Source organism: Leptodactylus fuscus, chromosome 2 (assembly GCF_031893055.1).
Source record: "Leptodactylus fuscus isolate aLepFus1 chromosome 2, aLepFus1.hap2, whole genome shotgun sequence".
Lineage (NCBI taxonomy): Eukaryota > Metazoa > Chordata > Amphibia > Anura > Leptodactylidae > Leptodactylus > Leptodactylus fuscus.
Genome location: NC_134266.1, coordinates 221,827,943 through 221,845,958, shown reverse-complemented (window position 1 = coordinate 221,845,958; position 18,016 = coordinate 221,827,943). Strand labels below are relative to the sequence as shown.

At 42.9% G+C, this 18,016-nt stretch overlaps 1 protein-coding gene across 1 annotated transcript; it reads right to left on the bottom strand.

Annotated features, from left to right (window-relative positions):
- Window positions 1-487: 487 nt before the first annotated feature.
- Window positions 488-6,081, bottom strand: CYP27B1 (cytochrome P450 family 27 subfamily B member 1). Its single transcript, XM_075262866.1, has 9 exons — window positions 5,842-6,081; window positions 3,818-4,008; window positions 3,132-3,328; window positions 2,819-3,019; window positions 1,791-1,954; window positions 1,384-1,550; window positions 1,154-1,235; window positions 854-1,051; window positions 488-601 (listed from the first exon to the last, which is right to left on the bottom strand). Exons 1-9 carry the CDS (start codon window positions 6,040-6,042, stop codon window positions 488-490), a joined length of 1,515 nt encoding a protein of 504 aa, XP_075118967.1. The 5' UTR covers window positions 6,043-6,081.
- Window positions 6,082-18,016: the final 11,935 nt, after the last annotated feature.

Here is an 18,016-nt window from a genome sequence, read left to right as displayed (position 1 = left end):
ATATATACAAAACATATAGAATTGAGCTTCACACTGACAATACCATATCGTAGTTATTTACATACATGTCTAAAAAGTGATAGATAAATAAATAGATATTAAATATGTACAAACCATTTTCTATAAAATATAATATACAATGGGAGGTGAGAAATATTTGATATTAACTGCTAGGAATGAGTGGGCCAAGGCATTCTCAGCTTACAAAATGTTACTAGGGTCAATACCATGACCACTAACACAATTTCCATGTGTATTGCTCCATATTACTTGCAGTGATAACCCCATATTAATACATATAATAAATGTATTTTGCTACTACATTATTTATACTGGGCACTCTACCTAGACCCATGATGGGCGACTATTAAGAAACTTCAATAAGGAGGTTTGTGGGTTTCAGAAAATCATTGACTATTGTGTCAACCAATGAAATGACAATTCCACTAAGAACCATAGCACAGGAAAGAAAAGAGGAAACATGAAATTATCGCTCCAGAAATTGTAGGTTGATTTCTTTGTCTGGAACTAGTAGTGTTCTGGTCATGGGTTTCACCAAACATTCAGGATTCTCAGGTCTTACTTCAAAATGGGTAAGAATCTGGAAAGGAAATTTGAAGACCATTAAAACTGAACCTAAAAACAACTATTTTTGTAGCAGAGCTAAACTGCTTATTGATTTTTGTCTTCTGAAGGAATGCTGACCCTATGGAATAACTAGTTTACAATGGAGTCTGGCAGTAAAAATTACCATCAGCACCACTAGTGGAGAGATTAAGTATTACATGGTGCCCACTGAGTACTACATGCAGAGGTGGGTCCTCCATAGCGTAAAAACCTTACTTCTACTTACCCTTGAAAGTGCAAGGTACACCTCTAGTTCTGCAATACGCCGCCCAATGCAGCTCCTTTTGCCAAAGCCAAATGGAATAGAGGCATATGGGTGATGGGACTCGTCCTTCTTCAGCCATCGCTCAGGATGGAAGTCATTGGGGTTTGAGAAGTACTTAGGGTCTCTTGATGTGGCATAGTGGCAGAGCGTAATAAGAGTCTAAAAGAAACAACTTTATGTTAGTGCATGACTTTACTGAAGCCTAATATTCTGTATGCATGTTGAATTAATGTAGTAAACTGAATAGAGGCGCAAACTAACCTTCTTTGGTATGATGTATTCTCCTACTTGGATGTCTCGGTCTGATATAACACGGGCATTGCCAGGGATAACAGGATACAGCCTAGAACAGATTAAGACAATTTACATTCAATGTGTTGCCTAACTTTCCATTAATATTTGCTAGATTGTTTTTAATGCTTTAAATCAGTACATAGAGGTGCCTGGAGCCCCACATACGACATATACATATATTGATTTTGTAAGTTTACCTTAGCACCTCTTTCACAACAGCCTTCATCAGCGGCATCTTGGCAACATCAGCCGCCGTTGCGATATTCCGACCTTGAAGAACATCCTGGATCTCTTGGTGCAGAGAGGCTTGTATTTTTGGATGTCGTGATAATTCATATAGGCTCCAGGATAGAGTGCTGGAAATCTGCCATCAACATAAACCAATATATCACATTAAAACAACAATACAATGTATGAAATTATATTTATCACAAAATGTCATATCCATATAAAAGTCATTTATTAAAATAAATTCATTACTAGCCAGCCACAAAAGTCTATATATGTTTCAACAAGCCATTGCCACTATTCAGCAGCATACTAGCCATTTATTATATTTGATGGATTATGATGGCACATCTACTGACCCCCATTGTTTTCTTACCGTATCTACTCCAGCCAGAAGCAGCTCGGTCACATTGCCATACACAGATTTCATAGGGATTTTCTCCTGAGCCAGATAATAGGTCAAGTACTTTCCTTCTACTTTCTCCCCTCGGGCCACTTTCTCAGCGACATCAGCCATTCTTTGGTCAATATGACCTTTAGCTGGAAAATAAAGTAGACAGGACTGATGAGCTATGTAAATCAATAACTACAGATACAATACATAGGATCGTTGGTTCATTATTATACATTATTATACATCTATCCTCCAAGAAAATAAATTATATTACTGATACTTAAAAAAGATTATATTATAAAAGATCACACTGTCTAGTACTTTAGTATACCTTCTAGTTATATAAGGGTAGGACAACCGGCCTCATATTCAGCTTTCACTGTTTACTTATGAGAGGTCAAAGAACTTAGGAATATATGAAGAGGCTGATGTAAAGCTATTTGTGGCCTTCGGGATCAAAAAGTGGAAACTTCTATAGACCTTGTGGTGTTTGCATCTACAACTGATATAGAGAGTAGACATAACACGACTGGGATTACATCAGCCTGAGAGCCAATAGGGCCAAAAATAATGTATGCTCATATATAAAATCCATATTCCCTTATATCAATCAAAATAGTTTTGTTTCTAGAATTGTAACCCATATGTAGACCGTGTAAGGTTACAGTGAACACATCAAAGGGTGAATTTTCCTGGGCAGACCTTGACTCAGGAGTTAAAGATGGCCATACATCGTTTCTGACTGCCCAATTAACTTACACCCCTCTTATGTCAATGAATGGAGGGATGAGGTTCTGCTACCCCCTCCCATTTACTTAATTATTCTTTCCTCATCAGCAGAAGACAGTCCACTCACGAGCTACAGATTATCTGGCGGGCAGACCCCACCAAAAAGGAGACCGTTGTGCTGACTCTGATCCTATGCCTAAATGACAACCTAAGGCTAAGTCTATAGAGGTTACCCTGTATTTTCAGCATTCATGGTGTGTAAGATGCAAAGTAATCCTTACCAAAAGCAAACATGTAGTCCCAGGATTCACAGAATTTTTGCCAGGGCTTGCGGAAAACTTTGTGCAAAAATTTGGGCATGGCCATGGTAAGAAGGGTCATCACAAACATAGTATTGATGGATTGAATGAACTTCTCTGTTTCTTTAGGGACTGTGGTTTCCAAACAACCAATTCGAGATTCAAATAGGACAGAAGAAATACCTAGAGAAAGACGACAATAACACTTATAGACTGTACAGAATTGTAATGCTGATGAGAAATATTCTATGAAATCTATTAATCTTGGTCTTAATACGTAAACTGTTGATTCTACCTTCTAATCCGAACCTGTAGAACTCGCTGGAGATGTCTTTGACAACATGTTGCGGATTTTGGCCCCTCTGGTGTTTAAGTTTTTTTATTAAGTCTCCAACCACATCATTCAGGACATCAGTGTAGGTTTCCACCTCCTTAGGCTTCAGCATGTGCTTCCCCAAGATACTGCGAAACTGCTGCCATTCCTCCCCCTCACTGTAAGGGCCATATAAACAATTGTCACTTATTAAAAAAGGATAATATAGCAAGTAATATAAAACATAGTAAGAGGTAAACATACAGTATATGGTCAATATCATTATATAAACCCTATTAGGGAATTCTAACGTAATAAATGGCAGTTCTCTTTACAGAAATCTCTTCCATTACCCAGGGCAGAGGGAGTCTACAAAGAACATCTTTGCAATACATCATGTAATGCTTGATTTCCCATGTGGTGGCGCTGGAGGAAAATGAATCACTTGCAGGGTTCCCCTACAAATTACAGCTGATCAGTGCGGTCTCAGCAGTAAGACACCCTATTATCTGCTTATTAGGAAGGAGCCCTTCTAGCAAAAAAGGATTGTTAGAAGCAAAGTACCCTGTTAAGATACTGAAGTTAATAACAAATGAATAGCATAGATACGGATAGAAATTACAGACAGGAGAATATAAGATAAGATATCCTTTATTCTGGATACCTACGCTGTAAGCAGTCCATATGAGTGTCCCCTGTACTCTCTGTAGTCTTTCCATGATGACAGATCGGATCGGATGGGATGTTTTCCTTCTTGTCGTAGTACTTGTTCAATAAGTGATGGATCGGCTACATGCACGGTCAGGATGGGACCAAAGCTTGCCTTCCAGACAGGCCCATACTTGGCTTTTCCTTGCAACTGATGGAACACAAAAGTAATATTATGGTTAAAATAAGTGATAAATCTGTCAGTTCAGATATTGCTGAATCATAGTAGTATATTTTATGTTACTTAAATAAATCTAATACAAGATACAAGAATAATAAAATGTATGACTGATGTGTAAGGTAGGCAATAGACGTTCAGTTCCCATAAAGCTGCAGGGCAACAATGTCAACTTCTGAGGGTCTGTGTTTTTTGTTACATCATAATTGAATGTTGTCAATGGGACATATTTATTGACTAGGGTACACCAGCCTTAATAATCAGACACACCGAATGCCCAAAAGTAATGAAGAGGTGCATGAGGCTGAAATCTAGGCTAGCTGAGGTCTGCATAAATCTGTTATTTTCCGCCATTTCTCAGCGTGAATGGGGGAATTCACAATGTATTGTCCACTCCATTATAGAAGCTCTGCTAAGAATTTGTCATGAGGATTGTCCAGTGTGTACTATATCAACCAGCAGAATAATGAATGCAGCTCTGGGCTATAATACAGGCTGGAACAATGTGACAAATTTACAGGTCTATATGTAAAAGTAAGAGGTGAAGATACAGGTCAATAGCCATCCTGCTGTCAGGAACATACATGATGAGATTTAGCAGTATACATTAGCCTAGACGTCTGTCTGCAGTTGTCTGATGTTATACAGTCTGATGGCGAGGAAGCCTTGTCCACTCACTAAGGTGCTGAAAGTCATTGCCACATTCCAATAAACCATCTCACAAATATGACTGTTCTCACGTTTATGTAAGAAGGAAATTGGTAAGAAAGGAAACAAAGATGAGTCAGGACTGGATATGACACATTGGAGAATCTGTCTTGGGTCATAGTTCTTAAACCAGGATGTCACGTATATGGAGATGTTGCACTTTCCTTACAGCTAAACTACACATCATAACCCAAATACATCTGGGGAGATAATGAAAAGGTGAGGAATATATTGGTCATGCCAAAAGTGATTCAGATACCACATTCCTTGTGGATTACCATACAATCCCCATAGTAAGGATGCTGCTGTGATGTGGACAGTTGTAATGCTTCAGTCATACTACAACCTCTGCCATATACAGCATCATTTAGAGGATAGTACACAAAAGATCCATGTTTACTGTGCAATGGCTTTTGGTTAAGTCACTGAAGGATATAATATTGTAGGTGATATTCTAACTACACTTTACTGAAACTACCATTTATACATCAGGGACAGTGGGCGTCAAACTGGCCCAGCTACATACTATTAGAACATATCAATAAATAGAAAACTATATAGTAGATAGATAGATAGATAGATAGATAGATAGATAGATAGATAGATAGATAGACACATGTAGATAGAGGAATGATGGATAATATATTACAGCTAGATATATAGATGATAGATAGATAGATAGATAGATAGATAGATAGATAGATAGATAGATGAAGATAGATGCATAGACATGTGTAGACAGAAGGCTGTAGATAGATTGATGACAGATGATAGATAGCAATAGATAGATAGATAGATAGATAGATAGATAGATAGATAGTGCACAGACACATGTAGACAGGGGAATGTAGATAGATTGATCATATATAATAGATAGATATATAGATGTTAGAGAGATAGATAGATAGATAGATAGATAGATAGATAGATAGATAGATAGATAGATAGAAGAGCTTATATCTTTATCTTCTTCTTATAGATTATAGAGCGGCATCAATCGCAGGGCGCTGTACACATGAAGAGATTTCTCCATATAACCTGCTCCAGTTAGTAGTTTCTTGCCCTGGCACACGGTTAGTCTATATAATAACTTCTTACCTGTAGCTCATGTAGTCGGGATAGCCCTCTCTTGAAGAATATATCGGTTAAGAAGCTGGCGGTGGAGGGTCCGGGTACATCTGCCAACGATTTGTGTCTTTTGATGACTTTCTCCGGATTTTTGAACATAGACTCAGCCAACAGCTCAGTGAAGTTCCTGAATACTGATGTCCTATTGACCAGCTTGAGTGACTGTGCCATCTTAGCCAGAGAGAAGATGGTACCTTTGTGTGTAGCATCTTTCAGCTATGCCAACTCTCCTATTTATACTGAAACAGATAGGATAATCCTGCTGTAGACCAGACTGAAAATGTATAGAGAGTGCACGCCCCTTCCTCATGTTCTTCCCCTCCTTCTCTAGAAGTTACATCATCCTACATGAGAAATACTACTCCGAGCCTCTAGTAAGTTATTAATGAAGGGCAGGATAAGCTGGAGAGGCAGAAGACGGGAGGGGTTGGCACCCACAGCATGCCCTCCACGTGTGCTGCTTGTGACTGCTTGTACACTCAATTGTATAAGGAATCAGATCACTAGTGGGACCTGCATTAACCATTAAAGGATCGTAACAGACCCTGCATGTTTTATCAGAAGATCTTTTATTGGACAAGGTGTACATGGAGTTTTACTATAATCCAAACCCATAATCCCCCGTACTCATGATCACTGGGAATTCAACCAGGTGCATAGCTATAGGGAATGCATAGAAAGAAGTTGCTACCAGGCCCTGGACCCTGAGGGCACCACTAAGGTCCCCCTGCCACATAAAATACATCACTATTCTAAATGACACAAAGTAGGTAGTGACACCATTATATATTTTGCACTGGGGCCCAGGAGTTTCACTATTACAAATATTGGTTTTTCTTTTAGTTAATGGGGAAGGTGAAAAAAGCACACTCAGCTGTCTCCAGTGCTCCGATGTTCTCCCTGTCTTCTGTTGCTGGAAGTCCTCTCTGGTAGTCACGTGCAGGACAGGACCGCGCTGGGAGACACTGGGGCAAGGAGAGAATGTTATAGGGTTTTTTTAATTATTTTTTTGTGTTATCCTACACAACCCCTTTAATGTCCCCCACAGGATATTGGCCCCATCATTGACCCCCCTCCCCAATATAGTGGCTCCATCAATGGTCCCCATACTGTATAAGGGATCAGCGAAGGGGCCACTGCATGGGGAGCAGGTCAAGTGGCCACTGTATGGAGAGGAAAATAGTGAAGGGGACACTGTATGGCGGTTCAGAAAACTGGGGAGAAGCTGGCAGCATCACTTATCTCACCCCGCTCCTGCTCACGGCTTCTACTCTCCCCTCTTCAGCCTGGGGACTGTGCGTTGCGATGACATAATGCATGGCTTACTAGGGGGCCCCCTATAGACTGCAGAGGGAACGGGAGAAGTCAAGACCTGGAGCAGGGAGAGTTAAATAAAAAGGGGCTTTACTGCACTTCCAATGCCAATATAAAAAGCAGTGGTTATATGGTAGGACTCCTAAAGGCAGGAGCCCACTGGGGGATTCACTGGTACCATGGTAGACCAGTCCGACCCTGAGTATGCCACATCTATACACTGTTGTTTAGTGACTTATTGACCCATGTATGGCCAGCTGACATTCCTATCCACATACTATGGTTCTGTGCAGCCTCCAGTGGTACACAGCATGAATACAGCTCTATAGTATGGAGGTAGAGGGCTCTGTGTACCTCAGTGCAGGTTCTCTGTCCTCAGCTCTGGCACATGCATGATTTCTAAGAGTTATAGTTTGCCCATATGAGAAAATGAGGACAATAAAAACATGAATATGATCAAATGTGTTTTTGTAAGGCTGAGGCCCCACATTGTTTAAATGTAGCATTTTTTTTTCTTTTTCTTTTTTTTTTTTTTTAGAGGGATAAGAGCTTTCTGTATATTTGCCATTCTTTTTGCACCCATTCTTGGCCTCAAAAAACTATGGCAAAATCTGCAACAAAAAAAGCGGCGTTTCCACAACGTGTGGCCTTAACCTAAAGTGGTATTCTAACCAGGGGCATAACTATCAGAGTAGCAGAGGTAGCAGCTGCTACAGGACCCAGGACATTAGGGGGCCCAGCGACAGCCGCTACCGCTGCCTTTTTTGTTTTTTTTAAACAGATCTTATTTACATACCGATCCTGGCAACTGCCCACGGACTCCTGCGCTTCTTTTTCTGCGGAAACCGCTGTGAGCAGGAGCAGGGAGTTTGTAAGTAAGGCCACAGGCCCCACAAACATTACTATTATACTCGGGGGGTCTTTTCAGCTGATCGGAGGTCCAAGGGAGGTAAGAGAACATAAAAAACAGTATTAATTACCTCTCCGGGCTCCAGGCAGGCTTCAGGCCTACTTGAGTGACGTCCCTGATGTCACATGTCTGGGGGCCGGCATCCTTATGCATCGCAATGCAGGCCCAGGTCACATGACGTCCCATACATCATTGAAGATGGCAGCCATCAGCAGGGATCGTATCGGAGTCCAGGGAGAGGTAAGTCATACCTCCCAACTTTTGAAGAACCGAAAGAGGGACAAAATGAGCGGCGCGCTTAGCGCGCCGCGGCAAATTTAGCCCCACCCACTTTTGTGTTGACTCCGCCCACTCGTTAATTTTTCATGTGCCCGCACACAGTATAATCCTCCTACAGTCACCCGTAAATTATATGTCCCCCCTCTATCTCTCCCCCAGTTTCATATACACCCTTCATCTGCCCCCAGTTTCATGTCCCTCTTCCATCTCTGCCCCCAGATTCATGTCCCTCCATCTCTGCCCCCAGATTCATGTCCCATATCTCTGCCCCCAGATTCATGTCCCTCCATCTCTGCCCCCAGATTCATGTCCCTCCATCTCTGCCCCCAGATTCATGTCCCTCCATCTCTGCCCCCAGATTCATGTCCCTCCATCTCTGCCCCCAGATTCATGTCCCTCCATCTCTGCCCCCAGATTCATGTCCCTCCATCTCTGCCCCCAGATTCATGTCCTCTCCATCTCTGCCCCCAGATTCATGTCCCCACATCTCTGCCCCCAGATTCATGTCCCACATCTCTGCCCCCAGATTACTGTCCCTCCATCTCTGCCCCCAGATTCATGTCCCTCCATCTCTGCCCCCAGATTCATGTCCCTCCATCTCTGCCCCCAGATTCATGTCCCTCCATCTCTGCCCCCAGATTCATGTCCTCTCCATCTCTGCCCCCAGATTCATGTCCCTCCATCTCTGCCCCCAGATTCATGTCCCACATCTCTGCCCCCAGATTCATGTCCCTCCATCTCTGCCCCCAGATTCATGTCCCTCCATCTCTGCCCCCAGATTCATGTCCCTAAATCTCTGCCCCCAGATTAATGTCCCTCCATCTCTGCCCCCAGATTCATGTCCTCTCCATCTCTGCCCCCAGATTCATGTCCCCACATCTCTGCCCCCAGATTCATGTCCCACATCTCTGCCCCCAGATTACTGTCCCTCCATCTCTGCCCCCAGATTCATGTCCCTCCATCTCTGCCCCCAGATTCATGTCCCTCCATCTCTGCCCCCAGATTCATGTCCCTCCATCTCTGCCCCCAGATTCATGTCCTCTCCATCTCTGCCCCCAGATTCATGTCCCTCCATCTCTGCCCCCAGATTCATGTCCCACATCTCTGCCCCCAGATTCATGTCCCTCCATCTCTGCCCCCAGATTCATGTCCTCTCCATCTCTGCCCCCAGATTCATGTCCCCACATCTCTGCCCCAGATTCATGTCCCACATCTCTGCCCCCAGATTCCTGTCCCTCCATCTCTGCCCCCAGATTCATGTCCCCCATCTCTGCCTCCAGATTCATTTCCCTCCATCTCTGCCCCCAGATTCATGTCCTCTCCATCTCTGCCCCCAGATTCATGTCCCCACATCTCTGCCCCCAGATTCATGTCCCACATCCCTGCCCCCAGATTCATGTCCCACATCTCTGCCCCCAGATTCATGTCCCTCCATCTCTGCCCCCAGATTCATGTCCCTCCATCTCTGCCCCCAAATTCATGTCCTCTCCATCTCTGCCCCCAGATTCATGTCCCCATCTCTGCCCCCAGATTCATGTCCCCCATCTCTGCCCCAATGTCATGCCGTCCTCTCCTTCATCTGCCCCCAGATTCACGTTCCACCTCCACATTAAACTTACCTTCTCCTCCGCTCCCTCGCCGCCTCTCTCGCTGACACATGCGGCTGAAGGAAGGAGCTGACACAGGTCAGCTCCTCGCTTCGCCGCTGCCCGCCTCTCTCCCTGACACACGCGGCTGAAGCTGCTCGCGTGCTCGCTTCGCCGCTGCATCTCTCTCTCTCGCTGACACATGCGGCTGAAGCGAGGAGCTGACCTGTGTCAGTTCCTCGCTTCGCTGCTGCCGCCGGCTCCTGGCTTGTACATCGCGTCTACAAGCCAGGAGCCGGCGGCAGCAGCGAAGCGAGGAGCTGACACAGGTCAGCTCCTCGCTTCAGCCGCATGTGTCAGCGAGAGAGAGAGACGCAGCGGCGAAGCGAGCACGCGAGCAGCTTCAGCCGCGTGTGTCAGGGAGAGAGGCGGGCAGCGGCGAAGCGAGGAGCTGACCTGTGTCAGCTCCTTCCTTCAGCCGCATGTGTGTTCAACTCAGATCTGCGTCCTCTGGACGCAGATCTGAGTTGAAATCGGGACATACCTCCCTCCAACCGGGACCGCGGGACATGTCACCCAAATCGGGACTGTCCCGCGGAAATCGGGACGGTTGGGAGGTATGGGTAAGTAACAGTGTTTTTTTTATGTTTTTATCCCCCCTGGGTCTCCAATTATTATACTCTGGAGTCTGAAAAGTCCCCAGAGTATAATAATTGTTCATGGGTGTCCACAATGGGGCAATAATAGTGTGTGCAGGGGCCACTATGGGGCATCATACTGTGTGCAGGGTCAATTATGGGGCAATAATACTGTGTTCAGGGGCCACTATGGGGCATAATACTGTGTGTAGGGGCAACTGTGGGGCAATAATACTGTGTACGGGGGCCACTATGGGGGGAATAATAGTGTGTGCGGGGCCACTATGGAGCATCATACTGTGTGCAGGGACAACTATGGGGCAATAATACTGTGTGCGGGGGGCCACTATGGGGCATAATACTGTGTGTAGGGGCAACTATGGGGCAATAATACTGTGTGCAGGGGCCATTATGGGGGAATAATAGTGTGTGCAGGGGCCACTATGGGGCATAATACTGTGTACAGGGACTAATAGTGCATATAGGAATGCAAGGGTGGGGGTCCAGTCGGTCGAGGTCTTCAGCGTTAGTTGGGGGGCCCATGTCAAAAGTTCACCATTCCTAGTTACAGCACACTGATGCAATTGATCATTTATATAGGGGGCTGTCGTTGGTTGCTATGGAACAAGTACACCAATTTTCCTTGCACCACTTTAGAGGAACCAGACCTGAAAGACTTCACTATGAGAATGCCAAAAAATCCAAGCAAAACACAATTGGCATGTTATCTTTTATACCATTTCAGGACGATGTGTACTGAGTTATTATATCTACAGGGTATGTTCTTTATAATTATTGGCCTATAACAGTTAAGGGATATGTAATTTATCTTGCTGAAAAATATTTCGCAAATAGAAACAATTCAACCAAACCAATTATATAAGATTTCTGGAATTATTACAATAGCACACAGTGTATACGCGTGAGCATTGTGATGGTAGGTTCCTAAAACCACTGACTGTTACATAGGTTTATCTCTATATAGGGGCAGCACAAATGATAGGCATAGTAGGCAGTCACCTAGGACACCATGTTAGTGGGGGGTGACATTTTAAAAAAAGACTTTGTATGAGCAGAGGTTCAGATTTCCTTGTCTTGCCAACTGATCTCCATTTTTATGTAAAAAAAAAAAAAAGGTGTACAAAAGATTATATGTTCCTATCATCACGTGCAAGAGGCCTGAAACAAGTGGCTGATATCATTTACATATATGTAGGTAGATATATATCAAGGGAATCTCTGTGTAAGGTCTCATGTCCATATCCAAAAATATGGGAGTCAATGGCTACATATACATATTAGTTTTTTTTTAACTGACAGTTCTATGCATGTTCTATCTTTGTCCGTTTTTCCGGGCTAACAAACCTAATACAAATGTATGGGGTCAGTTTTTTATGGCTGTTTTTTTGAGTGATGTATAATTTTCAATGACGTTGAAAACGGATGAATGGGTTGGGTCAAAAAAACATAAGACCAATGAAGTTGAACCTTTTTTAAAAAATTTTTTTATACAAAACAGATGTAAAAAATTGACAGACAGGACCACCTGCTACGCCGAAGTTACCCGGCCGATTTCCTTAATCAACACCTAAGCAAAGCTCTAGGCTAAATTAATAGTTAATCAATTGAGTCCACACATAGAGGATCTTGTACATCTGGATCATGTGGGGTTCATCCCTCATAGGGAGGCTACAGATAATACACTAAAGGCCTTCTCTGCGGTTCATTATGCTCAGCGCTCTTGGACTCCTATGATGCTGCTTTCCTTGGACATGTCGATGGCCTTTCATAGAGTAGACTGGATGTTTCTGGAGCCCACCCTTACAAAGATTGGTCTTGGCCCAACTATGCTTTCTTGTATTCGCTCTCTCTAAAGCTCACCACACGCGCAAATATGAGTGAATGGTACACTCTCTTCCCCTCTCATTATTCATAATGGTATCCAGCCAGGCTGTCCCCTATCCCTGATGCAATACGCATTGGTGATGGAACATTTGCTAGTGGCCATTTGGGACAACCCAGATATGCAGGGTCTCCGTGTCCATGATCTGCCTTTGAAAACCTCAACATATGCAGATGATGTTCTACTCTTTGTTACCCAACCATTTACAGCCATCTCTTCCCTCCTCCGTGAAATTGACACTTATAGTTACCATAGTAACTATAAAATGAATCTGTCCAAAAGCATCGCCTTCAATGTATTGTTACCTACACCTTTAGGCGGTAGCCCCACTGGCCAGAAACGCGGCAATTTGGCCGCGGCGGAAACGCCACGGTAAAAATCGCAGCATTTTACAGTACTTGTAAAGTGGATGGGATTCATGTGAATCCCATGCACACTTTGCAGAAAAAATCGCAGCGCGGACACGCTGCGATTTCAAAAACGATAGCGGTTTTGAAAATCGCAGCATGTCAATTATATCTACGGAAACATTGGAGGCTTCCCTATAGATATAATTGAAACAGAAATTCCGCGGAAGAAAACTCTGTGAACTTTTTGTTGAAAGCGCTGCGGGAAGAACTGCAAAGCGTTCACACCACGGTTCTTCCCGCAGCGCTTTAGTGCTGCGTTTCCACCCAGTGGGGCCTTAGCCTTATTCAGCAATTACTCAGCTCCCTAATACCATATCTGATACATACTCGCTGAATTTCCTCCCGATTCTGCGCACTCTCCAGACTGGTTTTGCTCGCTGGGATACCAAGCGCTTTTCCTGGCAGGGTCGTACCGACCTGCTGAAAATGAATATACTCCCCGCCTCCTCTTCCGCTTCCAAACTATTGCTGTAAAGTTATCGAAACATTTCTTTACCACGGTCCAGAAAACCTTTACTAGATTTATCTGAGCGTCGAAGCTCCTGCGAATCATGAAGAATTGATAGAAAAGTGAAGAACAATAACTGACCCGCTGCTGTAAAACAGATGTTAAAAACTGACAGTTTCATCCATTTGTAAATGTCCATTGTTTCATTTAGCCTTTTAACCCTATTGACATTGACAACGCTATATTTACATTTGTGCCTAGATGTCTGTTGTTCTGGCCCATTGGAGGATCAGAACAACAAACACACGGACCGCTCAAATAGCGGACACTACAAACGGAGTATAATGGCATCCACCAGGTGTCCATTGTTTTAAACTGAAACCGCTGGACCTTCAGCACTTTTTTATCAGGCGATTTTTGGTGGTCACAAGGGCCACAAGGGTCAGTTTTGCAGCGAAAAAAATGGATGAATTTCAGCACTATATCTTTTTTGACCAACCAATTGTTCCATTATTTATTGGACATAGCATGGACACCAAGCCATTTTACATCAGTTAAATACAGATCCATTGATTCCTAGTGGGTTCGTGTACCTGTGAAAGCAGACAAAGAGCATGTCAGTTTTTTGGCGGAAAAACCAGTCAGTCAAAAAAAAATCGACATGTCAATAGACACATTGAAATCAATGTGCTCTCAAAACAGCCATGTGTTGTGTCATGTGAATAAGGCTTTAATTGACAAGCACAACCTTCACTAGCCTGACATAGCTTATAATAGAGGAAAATAAAGAGCATTTAAATGCACTGCTAATATGTATAGAAATATTTTTTATACGGAACATACATTAATATTCACGATTTCAATTCTTTTTTTCTTTTATTCTTTTTGGTTGTCTGAAAAATAGGTCACCCGCAGTTAACCTGCAGCTTCACCGCTGCCTGAAATTGTGCTTGGTCATCATGAGTCATGAAGAGGTTAAAAAGCGTCTGATCTTGGAGATCTGTCAATGTTTGAGCACCGTCAAAGATGACAGAACTTCAGCTCAACAGCGCCACCTCCTCAATTGTAGGAACTGCACCAGCTGTCAACTCAAGTACTGATGAAAATCTTCTAAGGGCTCGTTCACATCTGCGGCCCGGTCTCCGTACTTAGGTTTCCGTTTCCTGCCTAAAACACAGGCAGGATACGGAAACCTGCAGGAGACTTTCTCACCCATTCATTTGAATGGGTGAGAAAGCTGTCCGGCCGTGCGCGGCGGTGAGCATTTTGCGCTCTCCTCCGCGAAACCGGGTTTTATAATCCGGACACAGAGTCGGACATGCAGTACTCTGTGTCCGGATAAAAAAATTTCACGGCCGGACCCGGTCTGTGGTTTCCGTCTTCTGGCATGCAGAAGACGGAAACCACAGAACGGAGACCCCAGACGCAGGTGTGAACCCAGCGTAAATCAGCAGGCACATCATGTTTCTCATTAAATAATCCATTGGATCCAAGTTGAAGTTGTTTCTTTTAGAACAATACCACGCCAAATCTGCTTACGGTAGAAGCTATGTGTACAGAGAGATTCGCAGATTACATCAGGAAAGCGCACAATTGTTCAAAGTAACACCCCGGGACCCGTAAAACAAGCCTGGCAATTACTGTTACGATGCCGAGTCCCACACTCATTTCAGATTCACTTTCTTATTACAAATTGCAGATCTAACACTTTTTCTACTTCATTGTCTTTATGCTTATGAAATATTTGTCCTTATGAAATTAGCTGTAAAATTAGATATAATATTATGTAAACTGGCAGCGCCAGGAGGCCGCTTTGCGGGAGCATGCTGCCCATAGACAAATGTATTATAAGTCTGTATGTTATTCTGAGCCTCTGAAGTCGTCTGTAATACAAGAACAAGTGTGAACAAGTCAATGCTGCAATGGAAATGAAGGGTTAATTTACTTTATTGGAAATGTTTTAAAGCAGAGTGCTATAATGGAGTAATATGTACTATGCTGTAGTTCACCTACAGATGGTGCAAAAGTGCTGAAATACACATGGCTCACAATTCTTGCCATGTATTGCGCCATTTTTTCTAGGAGCAGGCTTCCATCCTAGTGTAAGTTGAATCAAGCATGGTCAATCTGTCTTTGGCAGACTAAAGTCTGCCGTTGGGAAGCTGAAAATGACTATTCACAGCATCTACACTTAGATTTATATCCCTTCATCAACCAAAATGGACAAATCGGCCATTTCAGCTGATAAAAATCTAATATATGGACAAGTTTCTGGAAACAAAAGATTGATGCCTGTCTATGTATGATTGGTTTAGGTGTAACCCCCTAGGACCACTGTAGTATATGTTGTGTGCACTCCGTGTAGTGTTGCCACCTATTGCCTGGGCTCCTGACTGTCTTATACCTATATATACATCTTCTATTTGGTATGTAAATTCCAGAATTTGTTTTCCCACATAGTACTTACATACTATATAATGATGACCTATTATTAACTAGATGGCTATAGAACTGTATATCTTTACATAATAAAGCTACTATAGCTATAATACCCACACCATATACAGTACCTTCCTTTTTTCAGTGGTTTCCATAGAGTTTCATCCACTTGTATATTTCCTGCACATTAAGGGCCCCTTCACACGGCGTAAGCGCGCCGCTCATTTAGACACGTATACACGTATCCGAGCGCAGCGCTTCAAAACAGAGCCCATTGATTTCAATGGGAAGCACGTGTATATGCTGATATACGTGCGCTTCCCATTGAAATCAATGGGCTCTGTTTTGAAGCGCCGCGCTCGGACACGTGTATACGTGTCTAAATGAGCGGCACGCTTACGCCGTGTGAAGGGGCCCTAATATGTACTTATGATTTATGTATCATCACTGTACTATTCGTTTCACTATAGGAGAGATTATAGATATATATTACTGTATCTATTTATCCATAATATTATTCTACCTTGGTACCTGGTTTCCCAACAAAGAAGGTAATTACTGAAACGTCTGGGACTTTACCACGATCTATACACATTTATCTCAACTCTTCATGTGATAAAAAATACGGAGTGCCTGGAATCCTGTCTATAACCCCCAGTACCATCCAACAAAATACCATCAACAGAATGCATAGTAATGGACAGTGGAAACATGAAACAAGTGGCGCTGATTCTGGCACAATAACTCGCGGCAGAATCAGCGCTGATAAAAAAGATTCCCATTGACTTCAATGGGTTCCATTTTCCGTATGGAACACATTGAAATCAATGGGTTAAAAAGCCCCCCACTGATTTCAATGTGCTCAACACAAAAACATGTACATGGCTGCAAGTGTTTTTTACCAACCCTTAATGTACATATTAATCGTGGTGCCCACCGTTGTATGTGATGTGTAATACTATCATCATTATGACATTATTACTGAGAAACCACATTCAATCCCAACATACAGTCCAAAGTTGGATATTACAATGTAAGAGATGACCCAACAAAGTGATTATATTAAATTGACTCCAATAATCTTCATATAAGAGAATTCCCAGATTAAGAAAATTCTTAGAACAGTCTTTATTGAAGCCATTACAGCTATACTAAAAACCTAGAAAGGGATGTCTTCACTGTGGACTACAATGGCAGACTGGAATCCGAGGATCACGAATTGAAAGTCCTAAGGTTAATATGACCGGCAACCTTACTCTTAACTCTGCCGTATGTTCCAGCAAGTAAACGAAGTAATGTATACAAATACAGATTAACTATTAAACCGCATAGGTAAAAGATCACAACCTTTACCTCTTGAATTTTGGCAAGAGCATGATTTAACTCATTACAGTACTCAGTACCAATGCTCAAGTTCAGTGACCAGTGAGACAATGAACTGTATTTCTTACATTTTCAAGTATCCTGAAGTTGTTATAAAAGTAGAAAAAGTACTGGAGAACTTTGGATTTGCTCCACAGTCTTCCACCGATAATAGGACTCGGGGGCGTCTTACATCATGGACACTATATGGCTGAATCATCTGCAGCAAGGTCAAGTAAGACTCGATCAGTGTCCTGTTTAAATCTCTGCCTCCCATTGAAAACATTGGGAGGCAGGATCAGGGTGGTAGAATCTGCCAATGAGTGCACCTAAAAATCAGAGCCAGATTCTGCTGTGTGAACAGGCCCTAAAACACTAGGCAATCAGTACCTTCTTTATCAATGACCACCAGAGAAATAGGCATTACCGCCCTTTACAACCATATAAAGAGAAGCAACAAGGATGCAAAAATGAATCCATCCACTACCTTACTCTTTACTGCCCTATACTATGGATGGCCAAAGTCACATTTGCCTTAGATAAACAGGAAAGCGTTTAAACCTTTTGTCATTTTGGAACGTGATTTAAAGGGGTTGTCCGACGCTTTCAAAGACTAAGAAATCCCAGCTGTGGCCCTTTAGCCGTGTTGGGAGCATATACTGTATATCATGAATATAATGGCCTCCTTGCTGTCAGAGCTGACTGTGCGGTGCAAATATTAATATACCTACTAAATAATAAACCTATAGCCTTTAATAATACATCTTGGGCGACTATATTTCTCTTTTTATCCACTCAATACAAATTACTCACCCACTTCTTCATTAGAGATGGAACAATTGTAGCTGAAAGCCGC

Bases quoted from the DNA above. Each gene is read 5' to 3' on its own strand.
- CYP27B1 (XM_075262866.1), bottom strand. From the start codon at position 6,042: ATGGCACAGTCACTCAAGCTGGTCAATAGGACATCAGTATTCAGGAAC. The intron at 4,009-5,841 runs GTAAGAAGTTAT...GTGTTCCATCAG, and splicing joins CCCGACTACATGAGCTACAG to TTGCAAGGAAAAGCCAAGTA. The intron at 1,955-2,818 runs GTAAGGATTACT...TTTATTTTCCAG, and splicing joins GGACTACATGTTTGCTTTTG to CTAAAGGTCATATTGACCAA.